Source organism: Lutra lutra, chromosome 1 (genome assembly GCF_902655055.1).
Source record: "Lutra lutra chromosome 1, mLutLut1.2, whole genome shotgun sequence".
Classification (NCBI taxonomy): Eukaryota; Metazoa; Chordata; class Mammalia; order Carnivora; family Mustelidae; genus Lutra; species Lutra lutra.
In genome coordinates, this window is record NC_062278.1 from 202090460 (window position 1) to 202106856 (window position 16397).

Sequence of the window (16397 nt, forward strand, 5' to 3'; positions counted from 1 at the left end):
AGGGCAGCAGGGATGTGCCTCCAGTCTCCACAGGGCTCACGAAACTGTGCCCTTGCACAGCCTGTTCCCTTGTGTCCCTGCTCTTGAGCCCAACGGCAGGACCATTACTGCCAAAATGAAACCTGGGCTTCAGTTGCAGGAAAATGTGTCGTCAGAAGAAAATTACTTTGAAAATAGAGACCTAGTCCAACTAAGCTGACCTAGGGGAATGTTAGAATTGTATGCAAGGTTCAAAGCATTTCTAAGCCATGAATAATTAATGCACATCTGACAGGTTGTACTAGTATTATACTTTACCTAAAAAACAACAGAACGTGAATTTTCTGTGAGAATGCTGCATCCCATTTTGGGTGCAGAGGGTTCCTATCGACAAAAATTCAAGGGCAGAGATCCATAGGTTTGCATTATAAATGGCATCATTTCTTATCAGTAGTTTATCAGTAGTCCTCTCAACCCAGAGCCTCTAACTGTGCCATTGCATTCTGAATTATAGGTGTGATGAACCAAGGAGTGGCCCCTATGGTGGGGACTCCAGCACCAGGCGGAAGTCCGTACGGACAGCAGGTGAGCGCCTCAGTTGGATTTTCTAGGACTTGACAGAATTCAAGTTACCTTCTTTCTCAGAGTGCGTGCCAGGTATTTTTTTCCCCTCTCACCGCGTGCTCTGTGTTCTTTCAGGTAGGAGTTTTGGGGCCTCCAGGGCAGCAGGCACCACCCCCATATCCTGGCCCACATCCAGCTGGCCCCCCTGTCATACAGCAGCCGACAACGCCCATGTTTGTGGCTCCCCCACCGAAGACACAACGGCTTCTGCACTCAGAGGCCTACCTGAAATACATCGAAGGACTCAGTGCTGAGTCAAACAGCATTAGCAAATGGGACCAAACCCTAGCAGGTAAGGAGTCCTTCTTCAGCAAGCCTTTGTGAAGTCTCACTGCTGTCGGCAGTATATTGTGGGGTAGGTACCCACTTTTCTCAGAGGAGTAAAATGAATTCTGTAATAGAAGGCTTTGGAGCTTTTTGTAGAGTGACATCACACGCTGAAAATGGGGCTTTTGCTGTATTTCTGAGTTTTGTCATAAACATCACTGCTATCTTTTTAAGTATATTCTGAATTTTTTCAATCCTTTTTTAGGCATTTGGGCGTTAGTATAGATGCATTTGGGTAAATTAAAAATTCCTTTGGTTCAGGGGCACCTGGGTGGCTCAGCCAGTTAACCTGTTTCAGTTAACCTATCGAGTTACTTATTCAGTTCAGCAGAATTAATGTGTTTTCAGTACATACTAAAATAACTTTCCTGGGGCTCTGCGTGGCTCAGTCAGTTTAAGTGTCTGACTCTTAATTTTGGCTCAGGTCATGATCTCCAGGTTGTGAGCTCAAACCCTAAGTGAGGCTTCACAGTGGGCAGTGAGCCTGTTTAAGTTTCTTTCTCCCTCTGCCCCCCCCCCATAAAGTTAAATCACATTAAATTAAATAACTTGGCTGGTTTCTGGAAGGAGAGGTACAAGCTCCTACTCATCATTCTTCATTTCTTTTTTTTTTTTTTTTAAGACTTTATTTATTTAGTGCCAGAGGGCAGGAGCAGGGGGAGGGGCAAAGGGAGAGGGAGAGAGTCTCGAGCAGATTCCATGCTGTGTGCAGTGCCTGATGTGCGGCTCGATCTCACATTGCTGAGATCAGTCACCCTTGAGATCATGACCTGAGCTAAAATCAAGTGTTGGATGCTTAACCGACTAAGCCATCCCGGTGCCTCTCATTCTTCATTCTAAACCAGTTTGATCATTTGATTTCTTTCAGAATAATAGGTATGTTTTCACTTTCCTCACATTTTCCTTTTTAGGAACTTTTGTTAACACTGAAGAATTATTAATTTTTTTTTTTAAGATTTTATTTATTTATTTGACAGAGAGAAATCACAAGTAGGCAGAGAGGCAGGCAGAGAGAGGAGGAAGCAGGCTCCCTGCTGAGCAGAAAGCCCGACGTGGGGCTCGAACCCAGGACCTGGGATCATGACCTGAGCCGAAGGCAGCGGCTTAACCCACTGAGCCACCCAGGCGCCCCAAGAATTATTAATTTTTTAAAGAGCTATTTACTTGAGAAAGAGAGCAGTGAGGAGGGGCAGAGGGAGAGTGAGAGCAAGTCTCAGACAGACTCCACACTGAGCACAGAGCCCAACATGGGGCTTGAGATCATAACCTGAGTCAAAACCAAGAGTTGGCTGCTTAAACGACTGCACCACCCAAGCGTCCCTGAAGAAATGATTAATCATCAGGACTGCCTGCAACACAATACTAGTGATTAGATCTTTTAGGTGTTTGTGCAACTCTGATGTTCCCATTCTTAGAGAATTATGTTATACTGTGCAGCTCTCTTGTTAAGTCATTATTATAAACTAGAGAATTTCTAAAATACAAAGCATGAAGCAGTAAGACATCCTTAGCTAGGTAGTCTCGTACCTAAGTGCACAGTTTTTAAAAAAAAAAAAAAAAGATGCCTAATAAAATGATAGAGAAGACATTTGCTTGGAAATACCCTGCAGAGTTAAAATTCATAATAGTTAATAAATAATAAGTGTTACATGCTTTAATAAACAACCAGACCTTGGGTCTGAGGGGGAAATTGTTACCTTAAAATTCCTACTTTCCTTTCTCTTGTGTGCATTTTAATTTTCAGCTCGAAGACGCGATGTCCATTTGTCAAAAGAACAGGAGAGCCGCCTCCCCTCTCACTGGCTGAAAAGTAAAGGGGCCCACACCACCATGGCAGATGCCCTCTGGCGCCTTCGGGATTTGATGCTCCGAGACACCCTCAACATTCGCCAAGCATACAATCTAGAAAACCTTTAATCATATCAATTCCGTTTCTTTTATAGAAGCATAAAGAGTTTTGTGGAACAGTAGCCATTTTAGTTACTGGGGGTGGGGGGAGGAACAAAGGATAATTTTTATTGCATTTTACTGTACATCACAAGGCCATTTTTATATAAGGACACTTTTAATAAGCTATTTCAATTTGTTTTTGTTATATTAAGTTGACTTTATCAAATACACAGAGATTTTTTTGCATATGTTTCCTTCGTTTAAAACCAGTTTCATAATTGGTTGTATATGTAGACTTGGAGTTTTATCTTTTTACTTGTTGCCATGGAACTGAAACCATCAAAGGTTTTGTCTTGGCTTGGGGTTTTGGTTTTTGGTTTTTGGTTTTGTTTTTTTATAAAAGAACAAACAAAATGAAAAAAAATACACACACACACACACGCACGAGAGTTTACAGATTAGTTTAAGTTGACAATGAAATGTGAAGTTGGTCCTAGTTTACATCTTACAGAGGGGAGTGCACTGGAGTCTGCTTTACGTACTTGAGTATCTTAAGCCACTTCGGCAGAAGCTGTCTTTTACAGTTGAAGTGAGAAGTTATTTTAGGTTACAGGTGTTTGGCAGACCTGGCACATTTGCTCTGTTAACTCAGAGACTTGCTCCAGAAATCTGAAGTCAGTGCCGTGCATCCTTCTGCCCCTGGTGCATCTCCCGGACCCCCAGAGTGGGGAGCACGGTTTCTTGTGCTCTTAGTCATCTGTGGTGTCAGTTAGTTTTGCAGAACATGTGCACAACCCTGAATTATCTTTAGTCTTGGCAGGTAAGTTTAAGGGTACTTTTGATCTATTTATATTGAATTCACAATTTATGCCTATACTTGCTAGATGATTTAAAATTTTAAATCTCTTACATTGGAAACCATTAAGTTTGCCTTGAAAAGCATTGAGGTGTGCATAGAGGTGATTTATTTTTTAAACCTAACACCTAACCTAACATAGGGAAGGGAGTGCATAACCAGATACGAGCTTTGTCAGAAGCATAATTGTGGAAAGGGTAGATTGTCTACATAAGCACGTATGTTTTCGTATCTTTATTTCCTCACCAGATGTGGCATTTTTCTTTCTTTCTAAGTTTCAGTGTTGTAATTCTCAACCAGAAACTTAAGGCTTTCTAAAATGTTTTTTAAATTTAACTTGTGCTTTTGAATTTCAGGAGAGAGTAATTATAATCTAAGAAAATACTCACTTAAAAAGACCAATATGGATCCCAAACATTTGGGGTTGACCCTTTCTCTTTCACATGAGCCTAGAATGAGTATCTGGAGGCAGCGTATGATGCGCTGACAGGTAGAAAAGCACCACACCTGGATTCCCCTTGAGGTTTTTGAAACCTGTTTTTTTGTAACAAGATTGTTGCCGTTTTGGTGGAGCTTCCCTTTCTGTTTGTAAATTGAGAGAATGACTCTCACAGGATACTTTTTTCTTTTATCTGGTATGAATCAATACCTGGATATTTAATTGCCATTCTTACGAAATCATGGGGACAAAAATGTGTAGAATGGAAACAAGTCTCTTGTATTCTAGATACTTTAAATACAGGAGGCCCTTGTAACCTCATTGCCTATAGTCAACCACTGGGTCTCAGTTTGCATCAAGTGTTTTGAATAATTCTGAATTTTTAAAAAATGTATTGCAATAGTATGTCAGTACCTTATTGTTAAACTGAATCAGAGAAAGAAATCTTCAGTTCCTAGTGATTTGGGCCATTGAGTCATCATGGACTGTATAATACAATCAGATTATTTTATTTCTAGACATTCTTGAATTACACCAAAGAACCTGAAATCTAATTTTGGTTAAGTTATTTATTTATTTCATGCACCCATCTTATTTCCCTTTTTAAGGTCTGGATGAGACTTCTTTGGGAAGCCTCTAAAAACTCTTCACTGTGGGCTAGGTGGGGCATTAGAAGCCAGGGCACTCCTCCTCCAGGCTCCTTCCCAGTGTCTAGAGGTGCTGTAGAAACCATAGATCCAGCCAGGGGCTTCCCTAAGGCAGTGCAGAGCCGGGCCAGGGGGCCAGTAGGCAGGCCCTAATTAAGTTTAAAAAAAAAAAAAAATCTATGTATTTATTTTAGAATCATGTCTTTCTGTATATTAACTTGGAGAGTATCAGTGAATATATAGGATATAAGATCTGAGGTCAGCCATCTTCCAAAAAAGATAAGCCAAAAAAAAATTTTTTTTTAATGTCCTGACTTAAGAAAGTACAAGTGAACTATATACATCTTCCCCTCCCCCCATGAATTTTAGAAACTAGCGATATGGCTTAGAAAGTTTAATGGCCTAAATGTTTTCAAAATGTAAGTTCATGTGGAAAAGAATCTTGTTTATTTGGAGGAAAACCTATAGGTTTAAAATAGTATGTCAGCCAACTGATTTAAGAGGCCTTTGAACTGCTTGGATTTTGAACCCACCCTTGTCTTCCTCTGAGGAAGAACTGACAGGGGACACTTCTTGTGTGAAATCTCAAACTGGTGTTGTTGACTTCTGAGCTTGAACATTTGCAGACCTAATTAAAAACTTGGTTTATTCTAATTTCTGTATCAGAGGAGGTTTAAGTGGTAACTAGTCCTATAACCTGTATGTATCCTATGTTTGTTCATTTAAAGCTTTTTAATCCAAATAAAAATGGAGTTTGCAAAGTGAATTGGATTAACCAGGTTTGGTTGTTCTGTTACAGCTGTGTCAGATGTTAGGCTCAAGCAGGCTTAATTCCTGCAAGTCTTGATTCTATGCTGACAGGGATCTAGCTGCCAATTTAAGGGAACAGAACTCCTCAGGTGGAGGCCAAAGTCAGTGAGTGAGCAGACCTGGTTCAGGGTTCAGGCTGCATTAGCACAGGCCGAATGCAGTCATGCTGCAGCTCAACGTGCCCCACGCCACGCCTCTCGGGCAGTCAAGGAATTCCTAACATGTCCTCATCGTGGGCAGAAATACAGGTTGAAGTTAAAATTGGAGAATTACTGATGGTGGAAGGTAAGGAAAGCATGTCTTGTACCATAAAGCAATGTAAGCCCTTTGTCAGTCAGGTGTCTGTGGCCAGAAGAGACGGGTGGCCCAGGTTGTCTTTAACATGCTTATAAGCTCTTAAAAACATGACCACACTTTTAATAGAAGTGTTGGTAAAATCAACCAACTGTTTTCCTCTAATATCACTTTGCAAATCCCTGTGGCTCTGTACCCCTAAGTATTTAGGGCTGTACTGCCATCTGTGCTTACGAGCATATTTTGAATAATCATTGAATAGTCAAACATTCCCACTGAAGACTGAGCGAACAAATACTGCTGTGACTCTGTTCCTTTTCGGTTTGGAAGTGTGCTAGATCAGCCGAACGAAAGTTCAGAGCTGAACACGTAATAGACTGCTTCTGTCCCCGGAATAGATGTGGCCTTGATGCCTTGTGGGTTGCACATAAATGTGACAAGAAATTCCCAATTCAGTGCACATGTATAGAGTGTGAACTGATGCTGTACTGCTTTTCTAGGAGAGAACTGCTTCGGAAAGCACCGTGGTCCAAATGTGCACTTTTTTTTTTTTTTTAAGATTTTATTTATTTATTTATTTGACAGAGATTACAAGTAGGCAGAGAGAGAGAGGAGGAAGCAGGCTCCCAGCTGAGAAGAGAGCCGGATGCAAGGCTCGATCCCAGAACCCTGGGACCATGACCTGAACCAAAGGCAGAGGCTTTAACCCACTGAGCCACCCAGGCGCCCCAAATGTGCACTTTTTTAAAGAGAAGTAACTTGGTGTGAAAAATTGAGACATACGAAAAGAGAAGAGAGATCAATGTGTTTAAATTATACATCTGAGATTTAGGCAAGACTTTCAGAATAGAGGGCAGCCCCCTTGGGTCCCCTCCCTTCCCAGGAGCTTTGTACTATCACTTTGCTATCGCTCAGTTAACCATGCTTCGCTGCCCCCTCACCAAAAGACTTCCAGAATAGGATCATTAGAGGGATCAAGATAGCCCTCATCTATTGAGAATCTGCTGTGTACCTAAGTTAACTTTCCCTATCAGTTCATCTGGTAAAGTGAAGCGCTCCAAAGCCCACTTTCCTTAATTTTTTAAAAGATTTTATTTCTTTGACAGAGATCACAAGTAGGCAGAGAGGCAGTCAAGTCGGGGGTGGGGGAGAGCAGGCTCCCCGCTGAGCAGAGAGCCCGATGCGGGGCTCAATCCCAAGACCCCAAGATCATGACCCAAGCTGAAGGCAGAGGCTTTAAGCCACTAAGCCACCCAGGCGCCCTAAAAACTCACTTTCCTTACCCAACACCATAGTGGAAGTAAATTTCAAGCAATAAATGCTAATTCAATTTTTGTCATTCTAGAAGTACGGTTTTTAAAACCTGGGTCATTAAATGTTTTGCCGCATAGTTTACACTAGGAGGCACTGCAGTCCTAGAATCCGCATGTAAGAGCATTGCTCTTACCGTTATTAAAGTTCCCTAAGTAGTTCCTGTGTCTACTAAGTCAGGCAGAGTCAGATTCTGTACTAGGAGGGTTAAAGTTTGTTTTAAGGTGAATTTTAAAAGCTTTCACCTCAGTTAACAAAGGTTAGTTTTTACCCTCTAGCATCGAAACTGATATGCTCCAAAAGTACCTTCAATTTAATGCAGTAATTGCTTTGCTAGTCTCCTTGACTTGAAGTGACATTTCTTATCTACAGAGTGTTGTTGTCCTTCAGTAAAGCAGCACGCTAGTACAGATTTTTTTTAAAAAGAAGAAAACTCTTGGGGCGCCTGGGTGGCTCAGTGGGTTAAGCCGCTGCCTTCAGCTCAGGTCATGATCCCAAGTCCTGGGTTCAAGCCCCGCATCGGGCTTTCTGCTCAGCAGGGAGCCTGCTTCCTCCTCTCTCTCTGCCTGCCTCTCTGCCTGCTTGTGATTTCTGTCAAATAAATAAATAAAATCTTTAAAAAAAAAAAAAAAAGAAGAAAACTCTTAAACATGAATTTGTAGCTCGTAATTTTCTCTGGGGTGCAGACAGAGAGGTGGGCCAGGGAGGGAACCCACAGCAGACATGTAAGTTAGTTGACGGTTTTATTAACATTTACAACTTTCCTTTGTAAACATTGTGTCCATTACATATTCTCTGTATATATCAGTACTAAACTAAAACTGGGATGGGGGAAACATGGAATAAGGCCATGTTAACTGGGAGAATCTGACCACAACGTAATTCCTTACGCTATAGTCTAACCACTAAAATGCCTGTGAGGTTAGGTTCATCAGGAACTCTCTGAGGTTAGGCTCACCAGGAACTCTCTAGGCACACAAGTGCACAGGAGAAACACCTCCCTCTCCCTGGTGCTGTGGGTCATCACTGGTCTTCGCATTCAAGCCATCTTTGAGCAGTGACTGAGCTGGGATGGGTCGTGCTTGAAGGGGATCTGAATAGTCAGTGGCTTGCTATTTATACTGAATTGGTTCTAATATCAATGGACTGAAATTAGAAAAAAAAAAAAAAAACCTAGAAAAGATTGGGAAGCTATGTTCGTGGCAGAGATCTTTAACTTGAGATTACCCTGTGGCCTTAAGCATCTGCTTCTGTAATATTCATGAGCAATTGTTAGAAACCCATTTTGAAACTTAGCCTTCTTTAATATAGAGCTATGTTCTTGGGCTGCCTGGGTGGCTCAGTGGGTTAAGCTTCTGCCTTCAGCTCAGGTCATGATCTCAGGGTCCTGGGATCGAGTCCCACATCGGGCTGTCTGCTGGGCAGGGAGCCTGCTTCCTCCTCTCTCTCTCTCTCTCTACTTGTGATCTGTCAAATAAATAAAATCTTGGGGCGCCTGGGTGGCTCAGTGGGTTAAGCCGTTGCCTTCAGCTCAGGTCATGATCTCAGGGTCCTGGGATCGAGTCCCGCATCGGGCTCTGTGCTCAGCAGGGAGCCTGCTTCCCTCTCTCTCTCTCTCTCTCTCTGCCTGCCTGTCTACTTGTGATCTCTCTCTGTCAAATAAACAAATAAAATCTTTTAAAAAATAAATAAATAAATAAATAAAATCTTAAAAAAAAAAAAATAGAGATATGTTCTTGATTAAATAGATGTTGGATGTAGTTACCAAGCTTGGAGTAAAAGGAAAAAAAAAAATGGATAAAGCCTTTGTTTTTGCTATCAGCTGACCCAAACTTACTCTGGGTCAAATTACAAAATATCTCTCCAGTAGACTGAGCCTCTGACTTAGCTGAAGTCTGTGGTTGTTTTATGGTTTTGCTTTTTCAGTGTGGAGGTTCACTTTCTTAGGGAAGAAGCAATGTCTTTACCTTCACCAGCTGGATAAAAGCACATCTTCATCACAAGACAAGTGTGAAGCCTCCCCCCTCTGGAGTCTTCCTGGAGCTCCAGCAGGCCTTGTATGTTCGTGGGGACAGGCAAAGGAAGGGGTTATTTCTGTTCACAAGAGCACCTGACCTGAGTAAAGTGTGGTCAGGAATCCCCACCAGCCTTGCAAAATGGTGACTGATTGGTCGCTGGCAGAAATGTAATCTGCATAATTATCCTGGTTTAAATAGTCCTGGAATGGAGAGCTTACTTTTATGTCCATGATTAAATCTGAATTCTGCAAAAAAGTAAGGGTATCAATTTGTTGCCTAGAACAAAAGACTTCGCAAACAATTCCGACTGTACTAAAAAAGCATCCTGCTTGATCCTTGAATTGTTTAAGAAATATTTCATAGAACAGATTCACTGGGCAGGTGTGTTTCAGGAGGAAATAGTTTTTCCGTTAAGTGTTGTCCAAAAGTGACTTAGGAAGTATTGAAGCAGACAGGAAAACTATAAAAATTCTTTGTCAAGGCAGTTCTGAATAAGAACAAGAGATCTGAAAGGTACATTTTCAAAGGAGTTGAAACCAGCAGTGAAATTTCATATTCACTTTATTGACGGCTGAAGTTCAGTCTCCGGTGCATTTTCCAGCCTTCTCTGATACTGTCGTTCTGAGGCTTTTCTACGGTAGACATCATCTGTGTCAAATAAAAATTTTACTTAGACTTTTAAGAAATAGGAATTAAAGGTACTTAGATCTGACTAATTTAACCAACAGTCGAGGTCTGTCAACTTTTTCTGAATCTCATTGTTTAACTCAAGGCCAAAATAAACTTCATTTAAAACAAAACTTGGGGGGCGCCTGAGTGGCTCAGTGGGTTAAAGCCTCTGCCTTCGGCTCAGGTCATGGTCCCAGGGTCCTGGGATCGAGCCCCGCATCGGGCTCTCTGCTCAGCGGGGAGCCTGCTTCTACCTCTCTCTCTCTCTGCCGGCCTCTCTGCCTACTTGTGATCTCTGTCTGTCAAATAAATAAGTGAAATCTTAAAAAAAAAAAAAAAAAAAAAAAACTTGGAGGGGGTTGTGCCTGGGTGCCTCGGTCGGTTAAGTGGCTGCCTTTCGCTCAGGTCATGGTTGCAGGGTCCTGGGATTGAGTCCTGCATCGGGCTCCCTGCTCCATAGGAAGCCTGCTTCCCCCTCTTCCTGCCATTCCCCCTGCTTATGCACATTCTCTCTCTCTCTCTCTCTGACAAATAAAATCTTTAAAAATTTAAAAAAAAAAAAAAGTTAAATGCAGTTCTGCACGTCAATAGCATGGTGAGAGTCCATGTCTTCAAAGATAGGATCGTGTCCTAGCATACCTCTTAGTAATGTTTTAAGACTTTCCTCACTTCCTTCCCTACCCCAACCCCCAAAATGTCTATTTTCTCCGAAATCATCCTTAACGAAAGTGTCTCCAAGGCGCTTCTTGCCCTTTGGCTCTGCAGCTCCCTTGCCCATTGCCAGGAACTCAGAGTGGGGAGGTCAGGTCAGGTCCCTTGTTCCACACTGCTGATTCTCCACCCTCTTCCTTTTTGGCTTTTGCCATCTGCCACAGTCTTCTCTGCAAGGGCACCTGCTCTCTACTCCCCTTCAGTCACTGAAAACGCTGACATCTAGGTCAGGCTCCTTGACCTGTCCTGTGCTATCTTCCGAGGCAACGCCACCCGCCATGAGGATGAAGCGCTCATCCTCTTCGCCTCCTTGACTTCTCCAGTCAACCTGTGCCATCTACTTGCAGTGCTCTCTCAAATAATTCACCCTGCTCTGACCGATTCCTCTACTACCTTTCTAGGCATTCTGTCCTTGGACCTCTATTAAGTTCTTCCCCAGGCACTTGGCCCCTAAATACCCCCTCAGCCCCACCTTGTTCTATCTTCTTGCTCAAACCAGCGGCAATTCCCTCCTAGCAATATCAACTTCTTGACACACCTTCAAAACCCCAACTACAGATTCATCCAGCTGCCCTCCTCCATCCCTCCCTCTGCTTGCTTTGCACTGTGGGGCCAACTAATGCATTTAACTGGGCCCTCGGTGATGCCTAACAACCCTGTTTCCTCAGTCATGACCCTGACCCACCCTCACTCACCCCCAGATGGCCATGAACTTTCTTCACACAGATCAGTCATCAATAGAGAACTAACTTCTAGCTAACTTCCAAGGGCTACTCCTATGGCCCTGCTCTGATCCCAACCTCTCCTACCTTCTCAAGAGCCAGTTATCTGCAGCCTCTCTCCACTCCCCTTTCCTGACCAGCATCTTTGTCTCTCCTGGAGGGCTGACCTCCCATTCGCCTAGTCAGAGTTCCTGGACCTCCTATCTTCCGTGATAAACCCTCCTGGTTTCCCTACTTGTCTCTCCAGCCATTGCCAATCACCCTTAAAATGTTGGGATTGGACTCTTTCATCACAATCTGCTTTCGAATGACCCACAAACCCATATCCATGGCCCAGATGTACCTCCTGAGCTTCAGATCTGTATAACCATCTCCACCTTAGCATGTCCAAAACAGAGTCCGGACTGTCCTGCCAGTATCCCCCCTGCACCACGCCAGCTGTCCCACCGGAAGCCTCCCCTGCTCATCCCCTGAGTCCACTCAATCACCAGGCCCTGTCAGTACCACCTCCCAGGTATCTCTCAACTCCACTCACTTCTTGGCATCCCATCTGTCCCCACCCAACCAGGCACCGTCTCAGACCTGAACAGCCACACAGCCCCAGTATTCTTGCCTCCTCTCCCCAAGAAGCCATTCTCCTCATGTGATAACCCACTGCTGCTTAAAACCCTTCAATCCTCTGGCTACAGTCTTGGTTCTCCAGTCCTGTGGCCCTGCCCAGGCACATTTCTAACCACTTCATCCCTCACTCTGCTCACCTGCAGTCCCTCAAACAGTAAATATCCACACCGTGGCCCCATGTTTGCTCTCACCACTAGCATGAGACACTTTCAACTCCATGAACATTCCCCTCATCTGGCTGACCTACTCAGTCTGCAGTCCCCACCTGACATGGTAACTCCTGGATGCCTTCCCTGCACAATCTGATCCAACTGAGGTAGCCCCACCCAAGACTACCATTGCCCCCCACACACACACTTCCCCTCACAGCACTGATCACACTTAATAGTAACTGACTTTATGATGGGTCTCTGCCATTAGAACTCTTGTGGAGTGGGGGACTCTCTACCTTGTTCATTATATACTCTCATGGGTGCTCATTAAATACTAATGAACGGATAAACAAAAGGACTAATCTTTGGAAACACTAATGTAACAATGTTTTTAAAATAAGGGTTGGGGGGAACCCCTGGGTGGCTCAGTGCGTCTGCCTTCAGCTGAGGTCATAATCCCAGAGTCCTGGGACCCAGCCCTGCATTGGATCAGGCTTCCTGCTCAGTGGGGAGCCTTTCCCCCTGCTTGTGCTCTCTGTATCAAATAATCTTTTAAAAGTGAAGGGTTGGCGGGGTGCCTGGCTGGCTCAGTCAGTGGAGCATGCAACTCTTGATCACAGGGTTGTGGGTCTGAGCCCCAAGTTCAGTATAGAGATTATTTTTAAAAAATCTTTTTTTAAAGAATTTTTTTTTGTAAAATGAGGGTTGGCAGTTCACAAGTGACACATGTTTCTAGAGAGGGATAAAGCAGAAAGGACCTAGAGAGTGGGAAAGTCTTTCCAGAAGAACTGGCCTTTCCAGAGCTAGTGCTTCACAAAGCAGCGCCCGGCACTCTTTCCACAGTGCCGGACGCTGGTGCCAATGACTCTGTCCGGCAAAGACAGTGGTAGTTTGGCCGGCAGACCGGCTCCTTCCAGGGTTTGGACTTAGGAATCCGGAAGAGGGCTGGCCAATTAGCAGGAGTTTCCCTGAATCTTCAGGATCCCACTCCCTTCCACGGCGCTGTCAGCAAGTCTGTTCCTTAGGACCAAACAACGTCACCGGCCCGCAGGGACGCGGGGCAGGCTTGAGAGCACAGCGTCCTGCGTCGAGTCACGTGCTCTCCCGAAAGTGCAGGGAAGGTCTCAAGGTTGGACGCAGACATGCCTTTGTCACCCCGGGCCACGAACGGAAGCGTCCTTGCCCTTCTAACCACGGTAAGAGCAGCTCAGCGCTCTGAATGGAACGAGCGGTCTGCAACCTAAGACCGTCCCCCAGGAAAATGGGTCCCTAGCCGCCTCCTGCCTTCCTGAAATGAGACGGACCCTGCTGCACCCCCACTTACAGAAGGTCTCCTGGCCCACACGCAGTTTAATCATGATCCACTCCATCGTTCCTCCCAGGACAAAAAAAAAGGGCAGGAACCTGTAGACGCCGAATCGTTCCTTCCCGGGCACCCGCTGCAGGACCCGCTTCACCTGGGCCCTGGAAAACATGCCCGACTCAGGTCGTGGAGAGGGGTACGGCGAAACCGGGAGCCACGGGAGCTGCCCCAGCCCCCGGACTGGAGCGCCCAGCTACAGCCGAGCCCGGACGCCTAGTTACCGTGCTACGGCGGCCCTGACCCGCAGCTAGGCGCGTGCTGAGCTGAAGGAGCGCCGAGCCCCCGACCCAGAGCCTGAACGGCTCCACCAATCAGAGCGCCGTGGGGCGCGCGGATCCGCCAGTCCGAATGCGGCGAAGCGCGCGTGCTCCGTGAGGTCGAGCTCAGCCGGAGGGAGCTGGCGCAGGCGCCTCGGCTCTGGAGGCGGGGTGGCCCGAGAGGGCGGGGCCTCCCACGTGGCGTCGAGCCGGCCCTGCCCCGGCCTCCGCTTTGCGAGCCGGCGCTCGTGGTTGGCCGGGGCACCCCCTACTCTGCCACCGCCATCTTTTTCCTTAAAGGCCTGGTAGAAGTGATGACGGGCTCTGGTGGTATAAACATATACTGCGTTTTACTCTAAAAGGCAGTCATGCAATGCTTTGCATTTATTTCGGGGTCGTGACTGATGACTAGAATTCTAAAAATAACAGAATCCGATATGCATTTTTTTAAGATTTTATTTATTTATTTGACAGATCACAAGTAGGCAGAGAGGAGGAAGCAGGCTCCCCGCTGAGCAGAGAGGCTCCATCCCAGGACCCCGAGACCACGACCCGAGCCGAAGGCAGAGGCTTCAGCCCACTGAGCCACCCAGGCACCCCCCGATATGCATTTTTGAAAGGTGAACTTTATCATGATCACAACAAAAGTCCAAGCAATCACCTCGTGCGAACAACCCTGATATTAATAGAAGCTATCTTGTTTGGGGCACTTACCCTTACGCAGGGCCATGTAGGTCCTTTTTACGCATCACCTCATTATTCACAAGAATCACAGAGCAGCAGAGCGGCTCAAGAGCATGGGCTTTGTCAAACCACATCCCTTGCTCCACAAAGTGGGGCCTCTCTTTGATGCTGTGAGATTTAGAAGTAATACGAATAAAGCACTTACCATGCCAGCAGCATGGTAACTGATCCATTATCGTTAGCTAAAACACAAGGATGATAGCATGACAATGATATGCTGGGTACCAGCTCTTTATATGTATTCTAGAACCTAGGGACACTCCCCTTTATTTACATCATCCCGTTTTATGGACGGGAAACTGAGAAGTTAGGAGATTAAGCCAGGCAGGAGCACCAGAGCCTTCATTCACCCTTGTTGAGTCCCTGTGCATGCTATAAGGGACTGTCACTTCATCACCTAAGGCTAGAAAAACAACAGGGGCCTATCTTTGAGAAGGGAGACAACTATTACACAGTCTAAGAACATCAAACGGAAACAAAGTCAATAAAAAAGTTCGGTGGTATGAACACAAAATATACAAAAATAGGCTGGAGAAGAGAGAGAGCGCAAGCAGGGCCCCTGGCACGGGTCACAGAGTCTGGAGCTGAACTGCTGGCCCAGAGCTGCTTCCTGGATCACCTGCTTTCTCCTGGGGCCTCCCCTACCCAGCTCCCTGCATACTGGCTTGGCGGCTCATTCCAGGTTCTCCTCTTGGTGGCTCTGGGAGCCTGTCATCGCCGGGCACCCATCTCCCACCCTGAGGAAGCTTACTTATGGACAAGTCCCAAGGCGGACCTAGCTCAGCTGGGCTCCCGTGGGACTGACTACCCTTCGGCCTCCATCCGTGCTCCTCCCCCGCCCCGCCCCAGCTCCTGGCCCAGGATCTGGCCCACGGTTGGTAGGTTCTCAGCCAAGGTGCAGTGGATATTCAAAAGCACAAATATGCCCTTAAACCAGGAGGAGCACCCCAAGGAAACAGTGTCCAGCTAGCCAGCTCCCCACCGATGGGGCACATCGGTGCTCTGTCGGGCGCCTCAGGGCCTACCGTTAGGCCTGGGTCGCCAGCGGACTCAGGAAAAAGCGGACTCAGGACTCAGAAAAACAGGTGGAGAATGGTTGCAAACAGGGAAGCAGAATGTCTATGGAAAGTCTGGAGACTAGAAGACTAGAAGAGACCACAGCATCTCAAGAGGGGCCCCGTGGGAGAAAGCGAAGGGTGGGGTCGGTGAGGTCGTTTGCTTAGGTCAGAACCAGGCAGGTGCAATGACCCCGGGCCCACCACTCTGCACTGCACCACTCTGTCCTCGTCCTCCTGCTCTGAGTTAAAAGGGATCACCTGCGTACGGTACAGGGAGGGACCAAGAAGGAGCTGCGGGCGTGGGCGTGGGCGGCACTGCGTGTCCCTGCGGGTCCCGGGGTCTCACCCAGCTTGGGGCTAGCACCGGGCTGCGCGAGGTAAGGCCTCTTTATTCGCTAGAGTGAAGCAGGCCGGTCCCTGGTCTGCCCTGAACAGGACCCCCGGAGCAGGACTGGCGGGGAGCGGCGGCGGAGCTGAGGTCAGGAGGACTTGGGGTGGGGTAGGGTGGAGAAGGGGCAAGAGGACACGGGATCGAAGGGGGAGACAGAGGACCCGAGGGGACGGGGGATATCAGGGCGGGGGGGTCGCCGTGCGCTGGCCTTCCCCTTCCCGCTCCCCGGCCGTCCATAGCCTCAAGGAGACGGCTGTTCTTGGCCCTCCGACCTCCCGGGAGCGGTGCCGAGGGAGCGGCCATCACCGCCGTGGCGACCGAAGGGGGGCGCAGAGCGCAGAGTCCTTCTCGCCCTCGCGGAGACGGGGGAGGGGGCCCGGGAGTCCTCCCCGCCCCGCCCCGTCCCGGGACCTCCCGCCCCCCCGGGCCGAGGGGCGCGCCCATTGGCCGGCCGGGCTCCGCGCGCCGCGCCCATTGGCCGGCCGCCGTGAGGAGCACGCGGCCACCGTGGCGG

At 46.9% G+C, this 16397-nt stretch overlaps 2 protein-coding genes across 26 annotated transcripts in view; one reads left to right on the forward strand and one right to left on the reverse strand.

Moving 5' to 3' along the window:
* The window catches only part of PBRM1 (polybromo 1), a 131262-nt gene extending 125734 nt beyond the window's left edge, over positions 1-5528 (forward strand). For all 25 annotated transcript variants that reach the window (XM_047692109.1, XM_047692071.1, XM_047692064.1 and 22 more), the window contains 3 exons: positions 494-564; positions 679-895; positions 2675-5528. In XM_047692109.1, the coding sequence (XP_047548065.1) occupies positions 494-564; positions 679-895; positions 2675-2847 (461 nt within the window). In that variant the 3' untranslated portion in view covers positions 2848-5528. The remainder of the gene's footprint in view (positions 1-493; positions 565-678; positions 896-2674) is intronic.
* Positions 5529-9738: 4210 nt separating this feature from the next.
* On the reverse strand, positions 9739-13787 carry LOC125079012 (small integral membrane protein 4). The gene is made up of 2 exons (XM_047692339.1): positions 13395-13787; positions 9739-9843 (listed from the first exon to the last, which is right to left on the reverse strand). Exons 1-2 carry the CDS (start codon positions 13543-13545, stop codon positions 9752-9754), a joined length of 243 nt encoding a protein of 80 aa, XP_047548295.1. The 5' UTR covers positions 13546-13787; the 3' UTR covers positions 9739-9751.
* Between the last annotated feature and the right edge of the window lie 2610 nt (positions 13788-16397).